This window comes from Aquarana catesbeiana, linkage group LG05, assembly GCF_042186555.1.
Source record: "Aquarana catesbeiana isolate 2022-GZ linkage group LG05, ASM4218655v1, whole genome shotgun sequence".
Lineage (NCBI taxonomy): Eukaryota > Metazoa > Chordata > Amphibia > Anura > Ranidae > Aquarana > Aquarana catesbeiana.
This window is the reverse complement of record NC_133328.1, coordinates 217,421,442-217,448,703: the sequence shown is the minus strand read 5'-3', so window position 1 is coordinate 217,448,703 and position 27,262 is coordinate 217,421,442. Positions and strand designations below refer to the sequence as shown.

Below are 27,262 nucleotides of genomic sequence, written 5' to 3'. Positions count from 1 at the left end.
ATTTTTTATGAAGTTGTTTCTCACTGTGGTTTTATGTCTCCTTGTCATGTCCTTCCCTCACTTAGAACAAACAGTGCACTTTTTTTATGCACACTACAAATTCCATAGTCCATAGTCCCCAGACCATCTCAGGAGAAAGCAAGAGTGGGTGGCTATGTTCCCACATACATTTGAACCATGGATAATGAACATAGCCACCCTCTATCACGGCAGCAAAAAAAAAAAAAGAAAAGAATTTGAAAATTTGGAAGACGCTAAGAGCAGTAAAAGGTACTTTTTAACGTTTGGAATACACACTTGAATAGACAGTTCACCCTCACACTTTTGTAAATATTTTATTATAGCTTTTCATGTGACAACACTGAAGAAATGACATTTTGCTACAATGTAAAGTAGTGAGTGTAGCTTGTATAACAGTGTAAATTTGCTGCCCCCTCAAAATAACTCAACACACAGCCATTAATGTCTAAACCACTGGCAACAAAAGTGAGTACACCCCTAAGTGAAAATGTCCAAATTGGGCCCAAAGTGTCAAAATTATGTATGGCCACCATTATTTTCCAGCACTGCCTTAACCCTCTTGGGCATGGAGTTCACCAGAGCTTCAAAGGTTGCCACTGGAGTCCTCTTCCACTCCTCCATGATGACATCACCGAGCTAATGGATGTTCAAGACCTTGCGCTCCTCCACCTTCCGTTTGAGAATACCCCACAGATGCTCAATAGGGTTTAGGCCTGGAGACATGCTTGGCCAGTCCATCACCTTTACTCTCCGCTTCATTAGCAAGGCAGAGGTAATCTCGGAGGTGTGTTTGGGGTCATTATGTTGGAATACTGCCCTGCGGCCCAGACTCCGAAGGGAGGGGATCATGCTCTGCTTCAGTATGTCACAGTACATGTTGGCATTCATGGTTCCGTCAATGAACTGTAGCTTCCCAGTCCCGGCAGCACTCATTCAGCCCCTGACCATGACACTCCCACACCATACTTGACTGTAGGCAAGACACACTTGTCTTTTTATGCCTCACCTGGTTGCCGCCACACACGCTTGATACCATCTGAACCAAATAAGGTTATCTTGGTCTCATCAGACCACAGGACATGGTTCCAGTAATCCATGTCCTTCGTCTGTTTGTCTTCAGAAAACTTTTTGCAGGCTTTCATCATCTTTAGAAGAGGCTTCCTTCTGGGACGACAGCCATGCAGACCAATTTGATGCAGTGTGCGGCGTATGGTCTGAGCACTGACAGGCTGACCCCCCACCCCTTCAACCTCTGCAGCACTGGTGCACGTATGAGTGCTGTCAATGCTGGCAGCACTCATACGTCTATTTCCCAAAGACAACCTCTGGATATGACGCTGAGCACGTGCACTCAATTTCTTTGGTCGACCATGGCGAGGCCTGTTCTTATATCTCTTTCCATCTTCGTAAAGTTTCATTACCTTGTTATGCAGGTCTTTTGACTGTTCTTTTCTACCTCCTCATGGCTCAGTGTCTAGCTTGCTTAGTGCATCTATGTGAGAGCTAACAAACTCATTGACTATTTATACACAGACACTAATTGTGGTTTAAAAATCCATAAATGTAGGAAATTATTTGCCATTTTACCCTGTGTATGCTACCTTCCGTGTCTGTACCAAGGCGAAACAATCCAGGGTATGTAAACTTTTGATCAGGGCCATTTGGGTGATTTCTGTTATCATTATGATTTTAAAAGGATCCAAAAAACTATGTAATAATAAATGTCTTTATGTGATTGCTATCCTTAAATAAAAGACAGTTTTTTGGCATGATCAGTCATATTTTCAATATTAATGCCAAAAATTCACAATTTCTGCCAGGGCATGCAAACTTTTGCGCACAGGTGTATATATATATATATATATATATATATATATATATATATATATATATATATGTATATATATATATATATATATATACACCCTGTTCCAAATTATTATGCCAATGATATTGTTCTCATTTACCTAAATAATTGATGTATACAAAATACATTGATGTATACAACAGTCAGCATAATTCTCATGTTACTATTAAGAGTACAATTTTTTCAAAATAAAAAAATTACAATGCACTGTTCCAAATTAATACGCACAGTAAGTTTCAAAACACTTTATAGGTTGTAAAGAACTGAAAATTGTCATTTGTTGTGTTTGTAGTATAATTACTGAAATCAAAAGCTATTTCAATCAAACTTTGAACAACATTTTAACTTTTTAAACATTTTAACAGGTCACGTTACATTTTAACATAGGACCCCTTATTTGATAGCAGCTTCACAAGTCTTGCATCCATTGAACTTGTGAGTTTTTGGACAGTTTCTGCTTGAATTTGTTTGCAAGATGTCAGAATAGCCTCCCAGAGCTGCTGTTTAGATGTAAACTGCCTCCCACCCTCATAGATCTTTTGCTTGAGAATGCTCCAAAGGTTCTCAATAGGATTGTGGTCAGGGGAGGATGGAGGCCACACCATGACTTTCTCTCCTTTTATCCCCATAGCAGCCATTGATGCAGAGGTATTCTTTGCAGCATGACATGGTGCATTGTCATGCATGAAGATGATTTTATTATGGAAAGCAAAGTTCTTCCTTCTGTACCAGGGAAGGAAGTAGTCAGTCAGGAACTCCACATACTCTGCAGAGGTCATCTTTACACTTTCTGGGACCCTAAAGGGGCCGACCAGTTCTCTTCCCAAGATTCCAGCCCAAAACATGACTCCACCACCGCATTGCTGACGTTGCAGCCTTGTTGGAACAGGGTGGCTGTCCACCAACCATCCACTACTCCATACATCTGGACCATCCAGGGTTGCACGGCACTCATTAGTAAACAGGACTGTTTGAAAATTAGTCTTCATGTATTTTTATGCCCAATGCAGCCGTTTCTGCTTGTGAGCATTGTTTAGTGGTGGCCGAATGGAAGGTTTATGCACAGTTGCAAGACTCTGGAGGACTCTACACCTTGATGTCCGTGGGACTCCAGAGGCACCAGCAGCTTCAAATATCTGTTTGCTGCTATGTAATGGTGTTTTAGCAGCTACTCTCTTGATCCGATGCATGGATCTGGCAGAAATCTTCTGTGACTTTATCTGCACGAAACCGTCTGTGCTCTGAACCAGCCACAAATCTCTTAATAGTGCAATGATCACGCTTAAGTTTTCGGGAAATATGTAATGTTTTCATACCTCGTCCAAGGCATTGAACTATTTCACTCTTTTCGGCAGCAGAGAGATCCTTTTTTCTTCCCCATATTGCTTGAAAATGGTGCTCTGCTTAATAATGTGGAACACCCTCCTTTAGTAGTTTTTCCTTTAATTGGGCTCACCTGGCAATCTAATTATCACAGGTTTCCGAGATTGTTTTCAGTGATCAAAAGAGCCCTGAGACACAATGCCAAACTGCAAAACAAAATATTTAATCTTTGTGACACTGAAATAGAATTTGCATAATAATTTGGAATAGGGTGTATATATGGACTGTATAGTCTATATATATATATATATATATATATATATATATATATATATATATATATATATATATATTTTTTTTTTTTTTTTTTTTTTTTTTTCTTTATATATTTATTTTAAACAAGAGTTTAGTGTCAATTTAAAAATTACAGTTTTCATCAGAATAGGAGGTAAAGGGAACCCTTACAATGGGGACCTTTTTAATGCTGTGTCCCCAGAACAAGGAATAAAGGTAGTTTTCATCTAAAAGGCCCACAGCAAACACAGGAGTTTTAACCTTTCATAGTCTCTATCCATCTTGCCAGGATGAGGAAAAGGAACACCTTTTAGCAACATAAAATGTGCAAAGACCCCCCCCCCCTTCCTCTATTACCTAAACAGTGACAAATTACAGCACAAAATTGATCAACTAACAACTCTTTACTTTTTCTTTTTTTCCCACTCTATTCAATTTTTTAACTCCTCTCATCCTAACCCTCTTCTTTTTCCTTCGCAGCAGTGGATGGTCCCTCCTCTTTGACCTGATAAAGGGGCCCTGCATGGCTCCGAAACATTGTCTGCTGTGATGATGTGATCGCTGAATACAGCTTTGGACCCAATTTTGGAGGCCCATGGTGTGCTGGTGACATCTCTCACTCCTCCTTCACCTGGGCTCATAGTACTCTTGGACTGAGTGGTGGTAGCAGGTCATTATGTGGGCGCTGCACAGTCAAGCAGTACAGAAAACAGTCTGGGCTCACAAGCCTAGGCTGCGTGATGATGTGCACCAAAGGAGCATGTTCATGAAAGCCTGGACACATGGGAAGTGAGTTATATGTTGCTGGTCATCATTAACCTGGAACACAGGTGGTACTAGACCTCAGAGAAGCAAATCTGTGGGGGACAGCACCAAGTGGGTAAGGTGAGTATAGTTGCTTTTTTATTCTCCAAGGGACAATATTAAAAAGAAAACAGGCTGGGGTTCTGGACCCTGCTAAAAAAAAAAAAAATTTGTAATAATTTTTTAAATTATTTTAGCCTTTATAAACAACAAGTCTAATGTGAAGAATCGGAACATTTTAATGTAATGTATACAACTTTGGCAGTCAAATCGTATTTTTATTCACCAGAGCAAAATTCTGGAAGAAGGACAGAGTGTTGTGGTTCTAAAAGAGGGACAGTCCACCCGACTCCATGACAGTTGGGAACTATGCTATAGATACACTTTAAGTACAATTTGTCTTTGAGCTGTGGAAAATGTTTGTCTAGGGCCTCATTCCCACGAGGCGGATCTGCTCAGCTCTGTCCGCCAGCTCAGCAGGAGATCTCTGTGTTGTATTCCGCTGAGCTGGCGGATGACAGGTCCGTCTCTGCTCACTGAGCAGGAAGGGGCCTGTCAGAGCACCGCTGATTCCATTGGAGGGATCGGACGAAAATGGACAGCATGTAGGGCCATGCGTCTGATTTTAGTGGATCGGATGTCAGCGGAAATGGTAACCACTGACACCTGTTGCTCCATAAGCCTGCATGGAGCATCCGTTCAGGTCCGCCTAAAAAATTGACAGGCGGACCTGAATGGTCCGTTTGTGTGAAAGGGGCCTATAGCTACTTTTATATAAATGTGTTTGTATTTACACTATAGAATCATTTTCATATTATGCAAAGTTCTTTATCGTTTCTCTAAACAATCCCACACTTCCTTTTACATGTCCTGTTCCCCATCCCATCAATTTCAATGTGATATTATATCTTATAGTGTCATCACTAAAAGTAACCATATGTTTATATTTCTTTAACATATTTAAAAAAATAAAGATAATCTTTCTTGTGGTTTGCAAGGCCCTTGATGTCAGTTTGAAGCAGCGAGCAAAAATGATGTGTATACAATTGTAATTTTTACTTGGCACCATCTGTATCCTGCATTGTACATTAAAGCTGAACACCAGGCAAACCACTAAATGCACAGATGAAATACATATCATATATGAGAGGTATTTTTTCTGCACAAGGACTATTATTTGTTTATCCAGCCATAAGATTTACACAGCTCTGCCACACAGTATAGCCCTACCTGGCAGGGATGGATCTTTCTCTTGTACAGTTTCACTTAGTGCACGGTTTGAATGAGCCAGAGGGGTTGCTGGGGGCTCACTTCTAGTGTCCAGCCTTTCCTGCCATTAAGGAGTTTTTTTTGACAAATCTGTGCACACTCTAAATGTATGAAGGGGAACAGGAGCAACTATTTGTATTGGAATACCTTGAGGATTAGAAAAAAGCCATTTTTAGAAAATGGCCAATAAAGATGAACCAGCCCTTTAAATGTGTACTAATGCTACACAGCTGTATTAATTTGTGCCTATTATAACTGCTTGGAGTTCAGCATTAGGCTTGGTTCACACTGGTGCGCTGCGAGAACCCGTGCTAATCCAGCACGGGTTCCCGCATCGCACTCGACTCGTAGACAGTTCACATTGCCATATGCGAACCGCTGCAGGTGTCAATACAAAATTAATGACACCCCCAGATCGATTCGCATATTGCAGTGCGAACTGTCAGTTCAGACATAAATCAGACATAAATCAGATTGCATGGGTGTGAACACCCATGCGATCTGATTCTGGTGTGGACCAAAAAAAAGGGTCCTGCATGACTTTGGTCCGAATGCAACTCAAATTCAGCTATACAATCTGTATCAAGTAAAAATTACTGCGCTATCCCCATATATTCTGTATATAACCCATACAGAATGTAAAATATCATATGACACCAAGCTGCAACTATAAAATGTGAGACACACACATTATAACAAACTTAAAATCCCCTGGAAGACGTCAGGTGTGACGAAACGGCGTAGGGAGGAGCGGCGTGCTGACGTCACCACACAGTACCACGCTGATCCCAGAAGCGACAGGCAGCATACTGAAGCCGGCCGGCATTTGTTTTTATACGAGCCTGTGTTTTTACAGCATAACTGTAAGTGCAATTCCTTTTATTTAATAAATTGTGTTAAACTTATTACGCTATGGAAGCCTTCTTTGTTTATCTATGTATGGGGGATGAGTGCCCAACCACGGCATAGAAGACCTTTGGTGGAGAGACTCATTTGGATCCGTCCTTACCCGAGGCTGGGGTAGATAGCCACACGCCTGTACGATCTCTGTAAAAAGGGATCAAAGGAGCTGGTAAGGGGCAGCATTTACATTGGTGGAGGAACCCTTTTATCACCATATCCCTCTGGGTGTAATGATCGTAGGACTCACATCACATGGATGCTTGTCATATCCACCTCTGAAGGAGTGTTCTGATAGTGAACTTTCTCTTTCATTGATTCCTTTTTGAATGGACTCAATGTATTTATTTTTTCCATGCTGGATTTATTTTGTTCCATGTGTGGTTTACAACAATTTTTTTAATTTTAAATTTTTGTCACTTTATTGTGGGTGTATAATTTTCACATTAAGAGGTGATTTAATTGTTTATTACTCAAGTTTTTAGCGCAGCTATTTCTGATTTTTATACAATCTGTATAGCTGAATTCGCATTGCACAGACACCGCATGTGATTTGCACTGCACCGTGCGCTGTGTGAGCTTGCATGTGATTGACAATGCAGGATCCTGGTGCGGTGTACTTACCTTGTCCCCAGGATCCTGTGATGTCCCCCTGCTGTGTCCCGTGGGCTGTGTTCTCCGCCCGATGCCTCACTGTGCCGGGCTCAATCCCTGCGAGCGTCACGACACACGGGGACGGAGTCTGGCAACAAATTCAAAAAATTTAAAAATCATAATACATACAGTACACTATAATCTTACAGATTACATTACTGTATGAAATTATTTCACATCCCTTTTGTCTCCAGTGCTTTGTCCAATGCCCTGCATGCAGTTTTATATTATATATACTGTTCTTTCTGCCTGGAAACAGGAGATTGTCCATAGCAACCAAAAAGTGTCCCTTTACATCAAAAGTGGTTTTAGACCAGCTAGAAAACAGCAATAGTAAATCAGAATACTTGCAAATTTGAGCGATAGTTAATCGTGGGGAAATTCATTTTATTATATTATATTATTATTTTTTATAATTATTTATATTTATTTATTATATTATAATTTATGATTTTGTGTTTCAAACTTTATCATACCCGGGATGTCTACTAGACTCTTGTTTGGACAGATTTAAGTGTGTTATTGCTAAGAATTACAGGCCTACAATATAAAATGCCAAATTTCTATACAAAATAATTGTACTGCTTTGAGACGCAAAAATCTGACATAATCATACCGCCAGGGAGGCTACTACATTAGCCCCAAAGTTTATTATTGTGTAGTGCCATATGCTTCTCCTAAGGGCCACTTTCATACTACTACTTCCTTGTCTGCCACTTTCATACTGATGCACTATTGCCACGCTTTTCCAGGGAAACAAAAGTGCATGAAAACTATTCCCCATTAAACTGCATCAGTGTGAAAGGGCCCTTACTGTTACCCTTGCCTGTTAATCTACTTAAATTAATCAAACATAGTTTTGTTAGACATTGTCAAGTAAGGCCAGCCATAGAAAGAGCAATTTTATTTCTTACCTGTTGCAGGGAAGAAATTCCTTGATTACCCCATCAACACAGACAGTGTTAACAGTGGAATCCCTCCCGCAGAGGAGTGGGAAGCCGCTAGCAAAAATCACATGTAAAATCGGGCAGGCTGCCCATGCATGGTTCCTTCTGAACTGGCCGAGATTTGACCCATCTATGGCCAGCTTAAAGAGGAAGTAAACTTCCCTGTTGTACTTATAGGTAAGCCTATAATAAGGTCACAGCAGGAATGGCCACCAGTTCCTTCAGAGCCCTGTGCTGTGACCGGCATACGAGGGAGTGATGTCATCACAGCTCAGGCCAGTCACAGAGCAGGAGTCCGCAAACCCAGAAGCAAGACATGCTTGTAGGTTAATTGGATCTTGTCTAAATTGTATCTAGTATGTGTATGTATGAATGTGAGTTAGAGACCTTAGAGTGTAAGCTCCTTGAGGGTAGGGACTGATGTGAATATACAAAGTATATGTAAAGCACTGCGTAAATTGATGGCACTATATAAGTACCTGAAATAAATAAATAAATAAGACGGGTGAAGACGGAAGCGGCCTCCAGAGATGACGTTGCATCGCTGGAAGGCTTTGTTTTCCAGTAAGTTTCACATAATGTGTTAGTATGCGATCTATTATGCCTTTACATTGCAGGTAAAAAAAAAAAATCTGCAGCAGTTTCCAACAGCTTTAAGGCTGAGGGGGAGATTTATAAACTGATAATGTATGCACAGTTTTACTTATGCACTGAATTTACAATATCTGCACAGTTGCAAACAAAAGTTACAATATACAAGTGATAATGCAATTTTCTTGCAACAGCTAAGGTAATGTACATAGAAACTGTAATAAAATGCCCAGCACAATCCTTTGTAAATCTCTCCAACACATTACCTTTTCTAAACTCATACACATTAAAGAGGAAGATTCAACTAGCAGCTTCACTTCAATTAGTATGCACTTTACAGAATTAAAAGTTGCAATTTCCAGTGTCCATATTACCCCATTGTGGTGGGCTATGAATACTAAAAAAATATACAGAAGAAACTGTGACGTTGGTATTTATTTTTAGCTTAAACCAGTTTGATTCTGTTTGTTGAAAAGTCATGTACACTTTTACTCAAATGTATATTTTTCTAATATATAACAATCTGTCAAACGTTCATTTAAATCTTATCTAGTTTTTTTTTTTACTCGTTCGTTTGAATGGATTTTCACCCAGAGATTCCAGGCAACAAGGCAAATCATTGAGCTTCTAATGCTATCCAGTAAACACAGCAAATGTGCTAAAATCAGCAAGGTCACTCAACTGACCTTATTCTAAACTCTGTGTAATTAGCTGTAAAATAAGCCTACACAGCCCTATAGAGAGAAAGTGAGAGTATTCTTCCTAAGGCCTGTGTCTAAATTACATTCATACTTCCAGGGTAGGGTTGAATCTGAGAACAACTTTTATAGCACCAGCAATAGGAGAGGCAGCAAGGGGCCTGCAGTGTGTGTGTGTTTCTCCATCTCAAGCAGACACATACCAGGAGAACCAAATAACAGACAAAAGGGGTTAGGTTAGACTGGTGTAGTAGAGCAAAATCCGGATGAAAACCTGACATATTCAGCAGGCAAGCTATACTCCTGGAGTACATCTCGAGGTTTCATTTACAGTTTTAACTGGAGTGAACCTTTAATAAAACTGTGGGGTAAATATTTTATTTGGTGTTGTTTATAAAGGTACAATAAATCTTGGAAGCATTATGGTAATGTCTCTGCAATGCATGCAAGAAAATGTATGTCTTGGTTCAAAAATGGAATGGCATTGTTGGTTTGATCAAGAAGTAAGGCCAGTTGAGGTCTATGGTGCATTCCATTATGAATGATAAGTGAATTTATAATGGAATGGCATGAATGGGGTTTATAATCAGAAAAATACACTGACCTTAACACTACACAGGTGCAGCAGCATAATGACCCGCCAACTGCAAGCACATCAATTCCTAGAGAAAAGTCCAATGAGATTAACTCAGCAATAGGCTCCGGAAATAAAACATACATTACTAAATCATAAAATAGGTCAGTATAAGCTTGAAGACATTTTATTCATACAGCAATAGAAATTACTTAATCACACAGTAAAAAAAAAAAAACTCTTTAAATGTGAATTATATACTTGTATGTAAATAAGTCTTGAAAAAAATATCAAGTTTTGAAATATTGTACTAGTTTAAATGACATCACCCTGAAACACTTTGCACTTTATTTAATGTCATCGTATAGAGTGCAAAAGAGTACAGTAGCTGATGTATGTTAAATCATCTTTCACTGTACTTGAATTTGATATCTGGTTATTAGAGGCTACTTGACATCATTGCTTCTTGCAGCATAATGTAATTAAAAAGAAATACTTTGGTTCATTGCACTATATGTTATAAGACATCAACAGTGTTGACTATTTGAGTAAGAGTAAGACATCAACAATGTTGGATTTTTTGAGTTTTAATGAATGCATAATTTACATCATTACAGTAACATAAAGAAAAACAGTGTTTAATGCATAAATGCATTACAAAATAACAATGACCATATCAATTATTTACCCTTCTGGTTAATCCCGAATGTTCGAAAATATGACTTAAATATAAAAAGCAAAGGTAAAATTTGCTAGTCCATTGTGGTATAAACCTGTGTGATATTTTTTTAATAAACTTGCATGTTTATGCACTTAGCAGACACCCTCGCTGGTGGCCTTATCTTGAGAAACAATAGAAATCATCCAGAAATATAAATTTCAGACAACGTTCTTCACAGCTGAATGATGTCTATGGAGGTTACAGTGTGCTCTAAGCTCCTCCTCTTCTTCATGAGCTACCATAACAAGTTACTTCCTATGGGGAAGCACGTGTAGGCTCGCCCCCCCCAAGCCAGGCTGTGTGCAACCATAGACGCACACAGTGTGTCTTGGCCCTGACACTACTCCCCCCTCACAGGATTTGATTGACAGCAACAAGAGCAAATGGCTCCGGATGTTGCTTCTCTGCCCTGTGAGAAGAGGGAGAGAGGAGAGAGACACTACAGATGGGCAAAAAAAAACTGCCTGAATTGGTTGCCATTTACCGAGAATCATCCCAGATTAAAAATGATTGACCCAGCTCAATATTCTAAACCTTTATACCTTTTCTAAAATATTCTTCAGCAATATATAAGTGCTGTCCATCAGTACAATTAAGGGCTCATTTACACCACAATCTCCGCATTCAGTGTACATTTCAGCCTGTGCATGTTTTCAGTGCTTTGCATTTACACGCACTTACTTGCATTTGCAGTGCAAAAAAAAAATGCAATGTTGTACTTTTTTTAAACACACATAAAAGCACTGTAAACTAGGTTCATTTATTTTTCTTGCACATGCATATGTACTGCATTTTTGTTGTGTTTAAATCAAGCACCTGTCTGTATCTAGTGTAAATGAGCCCTAAAGGAGTCTGTTGGTTTACAACAATCCATCCAGCTCAACAAAGACCACCGTAATTGACAAGACCTATACTGTTATTGACTTTGTCGGGTAAACAATTAACAGTAGACAGGTCTTACTTTACCTACAGGTATCATTTATTGATTCCTTATAGTCTTTTTGTCCTCCTTGCTTTGTCATACTTGGCCATCTAAGCCCTTTTTTTGCACATAAAGTTTTTAGCCTTACATCTTAAAGAGCAACTAAACTGTAGGTTGATCCCCCCCCCAAAAAAAGCAAGTAGAGGGCAAATGACTAGTTACTAGTATCGCATGTGTTCTCTCTGGAGTTGATCTTTCTCCATTATTGACTTACTATGCCTTGTTCTGCACTGTCTTTGTGTGAAGTCGGTCAATTTGGGAGAGGCAGGTCTTTGCTTGCTAAACTCAAAGTCTCTAGCTGGGAGAACAGTGAGCAACTGTCAGGGAAATGGCCAAAGGACTGGCAATCCTGCCCAAGACAATCATGGCCGCCACGGCACACAGTGTAACAGTACTTTCAGGTTTATTTAACCCTGCTGTTGGAGCCGCCCCTTACTGGATTATCGTCAGTTTCCCAGTGTTTCCTGTGCTCCTGTGTTTTCGTGATTCCAATTCCCCGTTACCGACCCGGCTTGTTCTGACTTCTGCTTCTGATCCTCTCCTGATTAACCCCTGGCTTATCCCACCTACTACACTCTTGTCTGCTCCCTCATCTGTACTTCACATCTGATACTTATGGACTGATCTCACATGCACGACCCCTGGCTTGTCTTCACCTTCCATTCCCGGTTTGCCCTACTGGAGATACCTACCTGGATCGAGCGCTCAGTGGCCCTACAGAAGATCCCAGTAACTCTCAGTTCTCTCCAAGTGGCCGGCTCATTACCAGCAACACCTGGCAAACCGTGCACATTTGGGCACTGCTCTCCCTGTATCACTTCCAGGGAAGCACTGCACTTAGCCACAAGGGGCGCCATCTCAACAATCGGCCTCTTCCCTGACTCCTGACAGTATAATTCAGCCAAGATGTCAGAGACCGATGGAGCTGCGTCCCCCCTAGAGGCTTTGTGCCAGCATGTCTCCGCCCTCACACTGGCAGTGAAACGTTTGCAGGAGGGCTACTTCCAGCTGAAAGAGCATCTACAACACTTGGCAAGGCCACCTGCCCAGCCAGATCAAGGCTCACCCTCTGCTGGCACTGCAGCAGCTGCTTCTGCGCCGGAGTACGCCACCTCCACCCATACAGTAGTGGTTCCACCACCCGAACCCCGGGTACCAACCCCTGAATGCTTCTGCGGGGACCGGAAGAAGTTCTGCTCTTTCAAGAACGCCTGCCTACTGTACCTGGCCCTGCAACTGTGCACGTTCTCCCTTGAGACCGTTGTGATGTCCCTCTTGTCCAAGGAACCCCAGGCTTAGGCCCACGGCCTGCTGGAACAAAACTGCCTTGTTATTAATTCCCTAGATGCTTTCTTTGAGGCCATGGCACAATTATACGACAATCCGCTGAGACTGCCCTGTACACCCTACAGCAAGGGCAGCAGCCGGTGGAGGATTACACGGTGGACTTCTGTAAGTGGTCCGCAGATATGGGCTGGAATAAAGCGGCTTTGAGGTATCAGTACCACCAGGGCCTGTCGGAGTCATTCAAAGATGAGCTAGCGAGAGTGGAGACTCCTGCCACTTCGGAAGGTCTCATTCAGCTGGCCATCCAGCTCGACAGACACCTATGGAAGCGACAAACTGAGAAGACCCTGGAGTATAGGCCTACCTGGATGCTACCATGGGTCACTCCTTCAGTGTCGGTACCCAGCACTTGAGCCGAGGTGAAGTTGGAGCCTATGCAAATCGGCCTAGTCAGCTCAGCCCTGTCTACCGAAGAGAGGCTCCGATGTTGGCAGGCCAACCTCTGCCTATACTGTGGGGGCACAGGACATTTCCTCCACAATTGCCCCAATCCGACCCAGTAAGCCATCTCCACACACCACTGTTTTCTCTCAAGTGGCTGCAACCTCACCTTCTCACCTTGTTCTCCCTGTTTCTCTCCAGGTGGTGGACGAGGTGATCCAACTTCCAGCAATAATTGACTCAGGGGCCAGCAGCTGTATCCTGGACCACACACTTGCAGCAAAACTTAACATCCCCCTTCTGCATAAAAGACAACACCTTACCGTTCGCCTGGCTGATGGCTCCATACCTTGTTCCGGATCCGTTACCCAAGCAACCACTCCTCTCTTTGTTTCCACCAAGTCAGGACACCAGGAATTTCTCAGATTCAACATCTTGAGTTCTCCCATGTTTCCAGTCATCTTGGGCAAGCAGGCACATAACCCTCACATCGACTGGTCCAGCAGGGAGTTCTGATTTTCTTCTTCATACTGCCAGAAGCATTGCCTTGTCCCCACAAACCCTGATCCCGCCAGCTGCCTGACGCTCCAACCCAACACCCACTAGAAGGTGCCAGCAGTTTACCAAGAGTTCCTGGATGTCTTTGACCCAAAGAGTGCTGACATACTTCCCCCGCATCAGCTATATGACTGTCCCATCAAGCTCTTACCTGGCTCGGAGATACAATTCGGCTGCATATTCCCCCTCTCAGAAAAAAAGGAGCTCAAAGCTCTGCAGCTGTACCTAGACGAAAACCTGAAGAAGGGCTTTATCCATCCTTCTTCCTATCCTGCGGGTGCTGGCATATTCTTGGTTGAAAAAAAAGACCAGTCCCTCAGCCTTGCATAGACTACAGGGAGCTTATTAAGATTACAATTAAAAACCTCTACCCGCTCATCCCTGAACTTTTCCAAAGATTTTCGTTACGCCCGTGTCTTCACCAAATTAGACTTACAAGGGGCCTACAATTTGATCCGCATCTGAGAGGGTGATGAATGGAAAACAGTGTTCCGAACTCGATTTGGCCACTTCGAGTTCCTGTTCATGCCCTTAGGCCTTTGCAACGCACCTACCACCTTTCAGCACCTGGTGAACGACATTTTCCGAAAATTCCTGGACCACTTTGTTATTGTCAACCTGGATGACATCTTTATTTTCTCAGCTACCGTGGAACTCCATAGGTCTCACGTAAGGAAGGTGCTAGGCACTCTTAGGAGACATGGTCTATATGCAAAGGTGAGTTTGAGAAGGAATTAATCCGGTTTTTAGGCCTCATTATCTCTACCAAGGGGATTGCTATGGACTCCCAAGAGGTCAAAGCTATTGTGGACTGGCCGGTGCCAGTGGAAAAGAGGAGTATGCAGAGATTTGTTGGCTTTGCCAACAAATCTATAGGAAATTTATTAAGGGCTTCTCCACCACCATCATACCCATCACTCAGACTACCCGCTTAAATACACGTTTCCAATGGTCCGCTGAGGCACAGACCGCCTTTCATACCCTGAAGTCCCTGTTAGCTTCTGCTCCGATCCTTCAACACCCTGATCCTGCACTACCCTCTGTCTTGGAGGTTGATGCCTCAGAAATAGCCACAGATGCCATTTTGTCACAATGCCAGGGGCCCAAGGCACTACTTCAGGCATTCTTCACGTAAGATAAGCCTTCTGGAGAGAAATTACAACGCAGCGGATTGGGAGCTTCTTGCCATAAAGACAGCTCTGGAAGAATGGAGGTACCTTCTAGAGGGCGCCAGTCACCCCATTATGATTTATACGGGTCACAAGAATCAGTTGAGACCCCGCTAGGCTTGCTGGGCCCTGTTCTTTTCTCGCTTCCAGTTTCACATAACCTACTGGCCAGGACCTAAAAATGGTAAAGCTGATGCCCTCTCCCGTATGCTCCCTGATACCCAGAGGAAGCAACACCCGACACTATTCTGTCAGAACAGAATTTTCTATTGCTTCAGTAGGATCTCCAATCTACAATTGAGCAAGCCTCAGCCCAATGCACGGAGGCAGAGACTTCCCTACTCAGGAGCCAGGAGGCCATTCGTATGGCATCAAAACAAGGTCTTTGTCCCACCACAAGCAAGAATGTTGATCCTGAAGACTTTTCACGATCACCAACTAGCTGGTCACTTTGGAGTTACAAAAACCACTGAGCTAATTTTCACAGTCCTTCTAGTGGCCTACTTTTAAACTGGACTACAAACAATACGTGTGCTCCTGCATGGTCTGTCAACGCAACAAGGGGGCCAACACCAAAGCCTGGGGCCTGTTAAAACCACTACCGGTGCCAGAGAAAACGTGGAAAGAAATCTCCATGGATTTAATTGTCGAGCTGCCCCCTACGGAAGGACATACAACCATCTTTGTGGTGGTAGATTGCCTGTCCAAGATGGCACACCTCCTGCCCATGATGGGCACACCTACCTCTAAGGAAACCATGGATATCTTCATCAGGAAGATCTATAGATTACATGGTCTCCCTGCTAGCATAGTCTCGGACAGGGCAGTGCAATTCACATCCAAGTTCTGGAAGGGTCCCTGCAAGAGCTTGGCTATTGATGTGCGACTATCCTCGGCTTACCACCCACAGAGTAACGGGAGAGAACCAATCAAACTTTGGAATAATATTTAAGATGCTTTGGTTCCTTCTCCCAGAATGACTGTCTCTCCCTGCTCGCGTGTGCCGAGTTTGCCTACAATACATCGGTACATGCCACATCCAACCAATCTGCCTTCTGGGCAAATTACAAGTTCCACCCGTCCGCTCTTCCCAACACCATTCCTGAAACCTCAATACCTGCAGCTCAAGATCAGCTAACCCTTCTCCAGTCCAACCTCCAAACCCTCCAGGAAACTATGCAAAAGGCCCAGGAAGATGCCAAGAGACATTATGACTGGAAGAGAAGGGGCAGCTTAGATCTCAAAGTCTGGCTGTCTTCCGCCAACCTCCGGTTGCCCTGTCCTTCTAGGAAGTTGGGACCGAAAATCGTTGGCCCGTTCCAGAAGGTAATCAAACCTGTGGCCTTTGAACTTGCCTTACCAGACTCCTATGAAATTCACCAAATATTCACTATGTCTCATTGCTCAAGCCAGCCTTGCCCAGTCCTTTCCCAGGGAGAGAGGAGGAGCTGCCCCTACCAGTCCTAATAGACGGTGAACCAGAATTCGAAGTGGAGGCCATTTTGGACTGCCAGAAGAGAGGAAGGCAAGCCCAGTTTCTCATTAAGTGGAAAGGGTACCCGTCTGATGAGATCTCCTGGGAGTCTGCAGGAAACCTACACGCTCCTAACCTCCTGCAGAGTTTCTGTACCAGGTATCCTGAAAGATGGGCTCGGCTGGGCATATGGATGCTGCCCCTTGAGGGGGTACTGTCAGGGAAATGGCCAAAGAAGGACTGGCAATCCCGCCCAAGACAATCATGGCCACCATGGCACAGTGTGACTGATGTGGGCAGTACTTCCGGGTTTATTTAAGCCTGCTGTTGGAGCCGCCCTTGCTGGATTATCGTCAGCTTCCCAGTGTTTCCTGCGCTCCTGTGTTTCCGTGATTCTGATTCCCCGTCACCGACTCGGCTTGTTCTGACTTCTGTTTCAGATTCTCTCCTGATTAGCCCCTGGCTTGCCCCACCGACTACGCTCTTGTCTGCTCCCTCATCTGTGCTTTGCATCTGATACTTATGGACTGATTTCATGTGTATGACCCCTGGCTTGTCTTCACCTCCCGTTCCCGGTTTGCCCTACTGGAGATACCTACCTGGATCGAGCGCTCAGTGGCCATACAGATCATCCCAGTAACTCTCAGTTCTCTCCAAGTCATTCATCACCAGCAACACCTGGCAAACGTGCAACTTTGGGCACTGCTCTCCCTGTATCACTGCCAGGAAAGCACTGCACTTAGCCGCAAGGGGTGCACTCTCAACAATCAGCCTCTTCCCTGACTCCTGACAGCAGCACAGTAGTGACATTATCAAATCTCTCTCTTGTTGTAAGAGGCAGCAGGGCCTTACACCTCACTATGCAGATATAGAGCTATGCACAGGACTGCCTAGGCACTTCAACATACCAGAAGTACTGATAGGCACAATTTGCTCTTTCAAATTTTCCCTATGACATAGCAAATCTTCACTTTCTGAGTTCTTTGCCAATCTAGATTGCATATGCACCTCTTCTTGAAAAACAAAAACATAACATAACATCTTGCAAAACAATGATATTTTTATGAACTCCTAATGCCAGCAACTACAGTCAGATCGAGGCACATGAGTGTACCAGGTTTCATAAATATGGCCTATGTTTTTTCCAGGTACAGTACCAAGTTTGAACACATTTGCTGTTGATAAGGGTTTATTATATGATCTTTGTAAAGATCATAAAATAAAGGAACATTGTAGTAGTTGTAGGCAAAACGAAAACCATCCATATCACATAAAGCTATCAATTTGGCAGTAGCAGGGAGCTGTGTCATGTTAGCCATCAATGAAAGCTGAAAGTCTAAAGTTAAAGTAATATCTTTTATTGACCAACTCAGCAGTCTGAAAACTCAAGCTATGGAAGTGCATTAGGTTCAAAGAAACCTAACTTACTTCAAAAGCTTACATTTATTTCACTGTACAGTGCTAGCGAATGGTATCACTTTAACTCTGAGCTATCACTTTATAAACTGCTTTTACCATACTAAAACTGAAAACTACAACTGAAAAAATACATAAAGGCTAGACAGGTTCACCAGTATAAATTATAAAACAAACACACAACAAGGAAAAATAAATCCTGTCTGATATTTGAACCTTACATGTGAGTAAGCTCATCTGAAGATCTGAGTTCCCTACTTTCAAAAAAATTGCTCTGAAACTGTCTGGACCAGGTCGGGGTGAGTACAGGCAACAATTACAGCACTTTTCCAGCAGACACACACGGTCCACTTAGAGTGACCTGGGTCAGGAAGAGTAATCTGTGGAACCTAAATTTACGTCGAATAGAGATCATAAGGGGAAAACTTCTCTTATGCCGCGTACACACGGGCGGACTTTTCGGCATCAAAGGTGCGACGGTCTTTCCAATGGACTTTCGGCGGACTTTTGACGGACTTCCGACAGACTTTCGAACGAACGGACTTGCCTACACACGATCACACCAAAGTCTGACGGATTCGTATGTGATGACGTACGACTGGACTAAAATAAGGAAGTTGATAGCCGGTAGCCAATAGCTGCCTTAGCGTCGGTTTTCATCTGTCGGACTAGCATACAGACGAGCGGATTTTTCGACCGAACTCGAGTCCGTTGGAAAGATTTGAAACATGTTCCAAATCTAAAGTCCATCTGAATTTCGACCGAAAAAGTCCGCTGCAGGTCCGATGAAGCCAACACATGGTCGAATTGTCTGACAGATTCGTCCCGTTGGACCAGTCCGGTCGAACAGTCCGCCCATGTGTACACGACATTAGACTCCAAAAATGGAAAAGAAGGGGTCTTTGTGCACAGTGGATGAAAATAAGGTAAATCCAATTGCTTCTCTGCTCCATAAAGAACAGAAAACCATTTGATAAAAACTTGTCGTGTTGAAGCTCCTTATGTGTATGCGCCTTTTCCCTACTAGGTGTTAGGCTGTCACAATCACAGTGATATTATCTTATCTACTGGTGCCCACAGGAACAAATACGTACAGTTGTGCTCATAAGTTTACATACCCTGGCAGAATTTATGATTTCTTGGCCATTTTTTAGAGAATATGAATGATAACACAAAAACTTTTCTTTCACTCATGGTTAGTGTTTGGCTGAAGCCATTTAATATCAATCCACCGTGTTTACTCTTTTTAAAACATAATCACAACAGAAACTATCCAAATAACCCTTATCAAAAGTTTACATACCCTGGTAATTTTGGCCTGATAACATGCACACAATTTGACACAAAGGGGTTAGAATGGCTATTAAAGGTAACCATCCTCACCTGTGATCTGTTTGCTTGTAATTAGTGTGTGTGTAAAAAAAGGTCAATGAGTTTCTGGACTCCTGACAGACCCTTGCATCTTTTATCCAGTGCTGCACTGACGTTTCTGGATTCTGAGTCATGGGGAAAGCAAAAGAATTGTCAACGGATCTGCAGGAAAAGGTAGTTGAACTGTATAAAACAGGAAAGGGATATAAAAAGATATCCAAGAAATTGAGAATGGCAATCAGCAGTGTTCAAACTCTAATCAAGAAGTGGACAATTAGGGGTTCTGTTAAAACCAAACCACGGTCAGGTAGACCAACTAAAATTTCAGCCACAACTGCCAGGAAAATAGTTCAGGATGCAAAGAAAAACCCACAAATAACTTCAGGTGAAATACAGGACTCTCTGAAAACATGTGGTGTGGCTGTTTTAAGATGCACATTAAGGAGGCACTTGAAGAAAGATGGGCTGCATGGTCGTGTCGCTAGAAGAAAGCCATTACTATGCAAATGCCACAAAGTATCCCGCTTATAATAACAGCACAGAGACTAGCCTCAAATCTTCTGGCACAGTCATTTGGAGTGATGACACCAAAATTTAGCTTTTTGGCCACAACCATAAATGCTTCATTTGGAGAGGAGTCAACAAGGCCTATGATGAAAGGTACACCATTCCTACTGTGAAACATGGAGGTGGATCGCTGATGTTTTGGGGATGTGTGAGCTACAAAGGCACAGGAAATTTGGTCAAATTTGATGGCAAGATGAATGCAGTATGTTATCAGAAACTATTGGAGGAACATTTGCATTCATCGGCCAGGAAGCTGCGCATTGGGACGTACTTGGAGATTCCAACATGGCAATGATCCAAAACGCAAGGCCAAAGCGACCTGTTATTGGCTACAGCAGAATAAAGTGAAGGTTCTGTAGTGACCATTTCAGTCTCCTGACCTCAATATCATTGAGCCATTCTGGGGAGATCTCAAACATGCAGTTCATGCAAGACAGCCCAAGAATTTACAGGAACTGGAGGCTTTTTGCCAAGAGGAATGGGCAGCTTTACCATCTGAGAAGATAAAGAGCCTTATCCACAAATACCACAAAAGACTTCAAGCTGTCATTGATGTTAAAGGGGGCAATACACGGTATTAACCTCCCTGGTGGTATGATTATGTCGGATTTTAGGTGCTGAAAGCGGTACAATTATTTTGCATGGAAATTTTGCATTTTATATTGTAGGCCTGTAATTCTTAGGAATAACTCACTTAAATCTGTCCAAACCAGAGTCTAGTAGACATCCCGGGTATGATAAAGTTTGAAACACAAAATCATAAATTATAATATAATAAATAACTATAAATAATAACAAATAATAATAATAATACATTTTATTTAATAAATTTTAGTCAATAATATATTCAAATCAAAAACACTGAAATTTTTTTGGGCCAAACAAGAGTGCAATATTACTAGTCATATTGCTTCAGTAAAAATCTCAGGTATGGTAAATTTTGAAACAAGGGACTGCACAAAGTCCGATGTCACAATCAGGACAATAGAACCTGGTTTCCTTTCAGATTTTCCTTCCAGTGTTATCACGCTTGGAGCAACAAACTATGCACATCCTTGTGGGTGCTGACTTTTTTTCAGTTGGTGGGATGTGGTCCATGAAGTGACCAGTCAGGCGTTCCAGGTTGACAACACCAGCAGCACGACGTCCAGCTCTAATTACCGCAGTTGTTGTTCAGTGGTTCAGAAAGATACGTTCTGCAATTTTCCAAACAAAGTCAGCATGAATCACAGGCTTGTCACTCTTTTTTTTAGTAGAATGAAGGCATTCCATAAGCATTGTTCAAGAAGATGCCCGAAGATCTTCTTATAATACTTTTTTTGTTGTTTTCTCATGGCTGGATAAAATGTCATTGCATGGTCAGCTCTGTCAACACCTCCCATGGTGTTGTTGTAGTCTATAACCACTTGTAGTTTCATAATGTCTTTCCCACCTTTAGTGTGTACCATGACAGCAGAGGTGTTATGGATTGTACTCATTAGGCACACATCTTTTTTGTCATGCCATCGCAGTGCCATCATTTTGCACTGCCAGGCAACCATTTCTCCTGTCTTGAGCTTTATATTGCCAAAGAATGGCAGCATGTCATGCCGGTTAGCCCTAACGGTTTCATAGGCATCCGCTTTGTTCTGTAGAAGGAACTCATAGAGTTCAAGAGATGTGTAAAAATTGTCTGAGGTAGCCCTGATTTAGTAACGGCTCAATCAATGAAAGAACTGGAGGTTGCCTTTCCATAATGACTGCATTTTTGGTCGAATTTGGTTCTCTTCCCGGTGTATAGGACAGAATTCCAAATGTAACCAGTGCTCGACTCACATAGCATGAACGATTTTACGCCAAATCATGCCCTCTGGTGCACATGATCTGGCGATGCCCCAAATTGCATAGATATTGGCAAGGTATAATTAGGAAGATCAATGGGGTATTTGGGACGTCGCTAGATGCGGGGGCCAGGTTATGCCTCTTGGGGTTAATAGAGGAGGAAGGGGTACGGGGCCATGTCCAGACCGCAGTGACTAGATGCCTGTTTCAGGGAAGGTTGCTAATTGCTCATAAATGGCAGGAAAAAAAACCCCCAACAGTAAGGGAATGGGAGAAAGTGGTGAATGGAACGATCGATAAGGAGGAATATATATATACAGGAAAAGAAAGAACCATAAGCAGTTCCTTAAAATATGGAAAAAGTGGTTAGATTCGGAATCAATTAAATTAAGGTGAATGTGAATGTGTGTGAATGTAGTAGGCGAGAATGGTTGGAGTGGATAGCAGGGAAGGGGATGGGGGAGAGATGGGAGGGGGTAAGGTTGATAAAAGGGGAAATGGGGTTTGTTTTTCTGGAATTACCATTTGTTGTTATTGTGTCCTTATGTTTTCTTTTATGTTGCTCATGCTAACCGCTCTTTTCTTTTGTATACGGTTATGCAATGTGACTAAGAGTTTGGAAAACAAATGAAATTTCTTAATAAAAAGTATTTAACACGAAAATCATGCCCTCTTTGACGCTATATATTGTATCCAGTTGAGCCTTCCCATGTGGCCATTAGACTTTTGTCTATGCTGATGTCTCTATCTGGCACATAGCTCTGTTGGAAATTTTTCATAATCATTTGATATACCTCCCAAATCTTCTTGAGTTTGGGTGCTGGATGAGTAGTTTCGTCAAATGCTTCATTATTTTCAAAGTGCAAATACTTCATTATCAGGGAAAATTTGTACACCGACATGACCGTCCCAAAGAATGGAGTGGCTAGTAATTTATTGGTTGTCCAATACCACTTTTGCAGGGGTTTCCCCACCACTCCCTGAAGAATTATTAGGCCCAGAAATTTCCAAAGGTCCTCTTTGGTCACTGGTTCCCACTTTCTGCTCCTTGAAAACCTCTGATTCGTAGCAGCTTGTTGCTCCTGGTACCGGTTTGTCTCCGTAACTATTTTTTCAATAACCTCATCGGTCAAAAATCTTCAACATCCACTTTGATACCAGGTGCTCCAGTAAATGGGAATCTTGGGGGCGCTACGTGATCCGTACCACAGTCAATAGAGCACCAAGTCTGCACATCACTGAGGTCAGTCACAAGATCGTCACAAAAATCACTTTCTGTATCTGATGACGAACTTCCCCACGAATCGCTATCACTCAATTCTGCAAGTGATTCTGTATCGCTATTGCTGTTTTCCAGCACATCATAAATTGCTTTTGAGGTAGAGGCACACTTTTTTGATGCCATGGTCGTTCTCCAGTTTCCAGGCAGAAAGTACAGTAAAACTGCAGGCAAGGGCACTGGATAAAGCACTGGGGGGGCAAACTGAGGTAAATTTATTGTATACAATAATGTAATCCAATAACATTACAATTTAGTGTGTGTTGTGTTTTACACTTTTTGAATCTGCCGCTGGTTCCAACCCCCTGGGTTGCGATGCTCACAAGCAAGGGAAGCAGAAACACACAGAGGATCGAGCGGAGGATCTGGACGCCGTACACAGCGGGAGTACATCGCGGGATCCCAGGGACAAGGTAAGTCACCTCTTTCATCCCGACTGTGGCTCTAGGTTACCGTTAATGGTCCTGAAATCTTACCCCGAGCCACACTCAGGAATACCGCCAAGGAGGTTAAGAACTGTGGTATGTAAACTTTTGATCAGGGTCATTTGAGTAGTTTCTGTTGTGATTATGATTTAAAAAGAGTAAACACAGTTGATTGATAATAATGGCTTCAGCCAAACACTAGACATGAGTCAAAGAAAAGTTTTTGTGTTATCATTCATATTCTCTGAAAAATGGCCAAGAAATCATAAATTCTGCCAGGGTATGTAAACTTATGAGCACAACTGTATATGAGTGGTTTGGTTGTCTAAAATTAGTTAGGTGGAACTCTTTATGTACATTGTAAAATGAATAACAAGTTTACAGGTATTCTTTAACTTCCATTTAAAAATGAATATAATTCTGTAAATTCCTAAAGCACAATTACATTAGTTTATTTCAGAGGATTAACAACATATGATCACGTAATCAATAAATTCACTATATTTTCTTTGCTGTTGTTGTGCTTTCCAGGTATATTATATTCATGTAAATACAATATATAATCATGTGCAAAATTTAAGTTGCCATAGAAACAAGAAAATACTGTTTATCGAGGTGCATTTCCGATGTGAGAAATTGAAAAGAGACATCGAGTTTGAACTACATAACAATGTTACAACTCCAGATAGCTTTAGAAATGAAATTCACAATATATGCAGAAAAACACAACACTACAACAAGTGGCTGTTTTGAATGATTTTGCACAAAATCATCAAATTTTGCTTCAAAAGTCAATAGAACATTTTGAAATGTATCAGGAGACATAGTCAAAACAGTTTTTTCATTGGTACCCATTCCGTGGTCTTTGAAGCAGTAGGCCTTTGATAAGCAACCTTCTTAAGAAGAAAGACAACCTTGATGTTCTTTGAGAGAGATAACACTGTAACAGTATGAATAGAATAGATGTAAGGGGATTTGAGTTTGGGATTATAACAGCGCCCAAATACATTTAGAGATACAGTTTTACTTAAAAGATAAACATTTTATTACATGGATAGTACAACAAAACAATCATGGGTGCATAAAAAAAGACAGAGTAAACGTATAAACATTAATACTGGCCAAAGTATCCATATGCGTGGGGTGGTTACTTTGTCTTTTTTTATGTACCCATGATTGTTTTGTAATAAAAATTGTATTTTTTAAGTAAATCTGTATCTCTAAATGTTTTTGGGCACTGTTATAATCCTGAACTCAAATCCCCTTACATCTATTTTATCAATACAAGGGATGAGGTGCCGGATCTCTTGAGGTCACTCAACCCACACCCTACCACTGTACCAGTATGGAGTTGTACAAATCTGATGATAAACTAAGGCAGATATTATGAATGGCAAAGTGGTAGTCAGTGAGCAGTGTTTTTTATTCTATATCTGGCCCATTTACAGGGACATATCTGAGGACTGCCAGCCTTCCCAAGAGATACCTAGAGGCTATCAATATCAGCATGTATTACTGTTACTTCAATTCTTCTTACTGTCTGCACTGCACAATTGTATTGTAAATCATTTCTGGAAATGTGCTTTCAAAAATGGATTCAAGCTTAAAGAAGAACTGCAAGCTGGACACAAAACTTAGTAATAAAAAAGACATATGAGTATATGCTTGCCTGTGATTGCACTGTTTGGTAGAAAAACTAATAATACAACTTTTCAATATTCCCAAAGAAATATATTATGCAAACAAAATCATTCTTTATACCGGGGGTAGGCAACCTTTTGAGCACAGTGTGCTGAAAAAAGCTTTCAAAGAAACTGAGCATGCCGATTTTATAACAAAAAAAAAAGTCAACTTTACAACTCTCAATCACCAAAAGGACTTTTTATAAAGTAAATGCTGTAAACTACTTTAGTAGTGAGAAATTAACATCCTGCACTCTTCAGCCTCAGATCAGCCCCAATTCCTGCAACTCCACACCTCAGATGAGCCCCAATTCATGCACCTTCACACCTCAGATCACTGTCCCCCCTGCAAATCTGTTTCACCACTGTAACCTCCTGCACATCTGCTCCATCACTGTAACCCCCTGCACATCTGCCCCACCACTGTAACCCCCCTGCTCATCTGCCCAAACACTGTACCCCCTGCTCATCTGCCCCACCACAGTACCACCCTGCTCATCTGCCCCACCAATGTACCCCCTTTCTCATTTGCCCCACCACTGTAAGTCCCTGCACATCTGCCCCATCACTGTACTACCCTGCTCATCTGTCCCACCACTGTAACCCCCCTGCTCATCTGTCCCATCAATGTACCCCTTTTCTCATCTGCCTCACCACTGTACCTCCCTGCACATCTGCTCCACCATCGTATCCCCATGCTCTTCCGTCTCACTACTGAATCTCCTTCTCATCTGTCCTAACACTGAACCTATCTGCCGCACCACTGTAACCAGCTTTCTCATATGCCCCGCCAATGTACCTCCTGCACATCTGTCTCACCTCTTTATCCCCCTGCTCTTTTGCCCCACTTCTGTTCCCCCTGCTCCCCTGCCCCACCACTGTTCCCCCTGCTTCCCTGCCCCACCACTGTTCCCCCTGCTCCCCTGCCCCACCACTGTCCCCCCTGCTACCCTACCCCACCACTGTTCCCCCTGCTCCCCTGCCCCACCACCGTTCCCCCTGCTCTCCTGCTACACCACTGTAACCCCCTGCTCATCTGCCTCACCACTGTAACCCCCTGCTCATTTTCCCCACCGCTGTACCCTCCTGCTCATCTTCTCTACTGCTGTACCCTGTTCTCATTTATGATATGCGTGATATGCAGAGTGGTGAAAGGAAGCAGAGATGACACATCTACTTCTCCTGGCACACTCATGCTGCTGTCCCAACTCTTGCATCCAGCCCATGTGTTTGTATGTGATGTCAATGGTGATCTCAGGTCAGGGGCATTTTCTGAAAGCAGTGGGCCTGTGTGCAGGATCATAAGTTGGGACCCCGCAGCTGAGAAAAAGTGGTTGGATGTGATTTTCATTGCACTGAATACTGGCTGTGGCTTAAAGGGACACAGAGTGCAGGGGTTCAGTAGTAAGTGATGCAAAGGTTCAGGAATAATTTCAACAAATTTCCCAGAATCTCAACAGTAATTCCACAAACTGTCACCTGATTGTGGTTTTCTCAATCACAATGAAATCTCTTCTTTCTGAGATTGGTAGTGGCAACCAAGCGAGTCATCTTTCTCCAGATGGTGGACAGGGCTAGCAGGACTGTGATTGGCTTAAGCAGTGGCCAAGACAGTCCTCCTCCTCCTGGAAACAAGGACCACCCCTCCCCCCCTAGCAGAACTGCACCCAATCTCTTCCCCATCATAAAAGCTGATGATCACAGCTACAGCAAAGTTAGAGAACCAAACAATGTTTCCCATCTTCTCAATGTGCGAGGGCACAGTGCCTCCCCTCATGGCAGGGTGGGGAATTCTGAGTTAGGAATGCATTAGTGTCTCACTGACACTTCCCTGCGCTGCTCCGCTGATGGGAAGGGAGTCGAGTGCCGGCAAAAGAGGCTTCGCGTGCCGCTTGCCCATCCCTGCTTTATACCATCATTCTTTTTTACTTTAGAAAGGGCCACCTTATGGGGACCCAAAATGTAGCAATCAGGATGGAGCTTCTCTTGCTGCTGAAATATTGAAAAATAAGAGCTCTAGATCGCTGTAAAGATACTTTGTGCAGGCAAAATTACATTTCCTAACATTTGGGGGTTCTAAATTGACCTCTTTGTCGCCCCCTAATCCCTCCTCACAGGATTTGATTG

General features: G+C 42.5%; 1 protein-coding gene across 3 annotated transcripts in view; it reads right to left on the bottom strand.

Annotated features, from left to right (window-relative positions):
* HECW1 (HECT, C2 and WW domain containing E3 ubiquitin protein ligase 1) overlaps nucleotides 1–27,262 on the bottom strand; it is a 415,705-nt gene that overhangs the window by 261,740 nt on the left and 126,703 nt on the right. The window contains exon 2 of one of the 3 annotated variants that reach the window (XM_073630548.1): nucleotides 9,973–10,030. The exons of the other annotated variants lie outside the window; for them this stretch is intronic. Within the exon in view, the coding sequence (XP_073486649.1) occupies nucleotides 9,973–9,999 (27 nt within the window). The 5' untranslated portion in view covers nucleotides 10,000–10,030. The remainder of the gene's footprint in view (nucleotides 1–9,972; nucleotides 10,031–27,262) is intronic. 3 annotated transcript variants of the gene reach the window in all.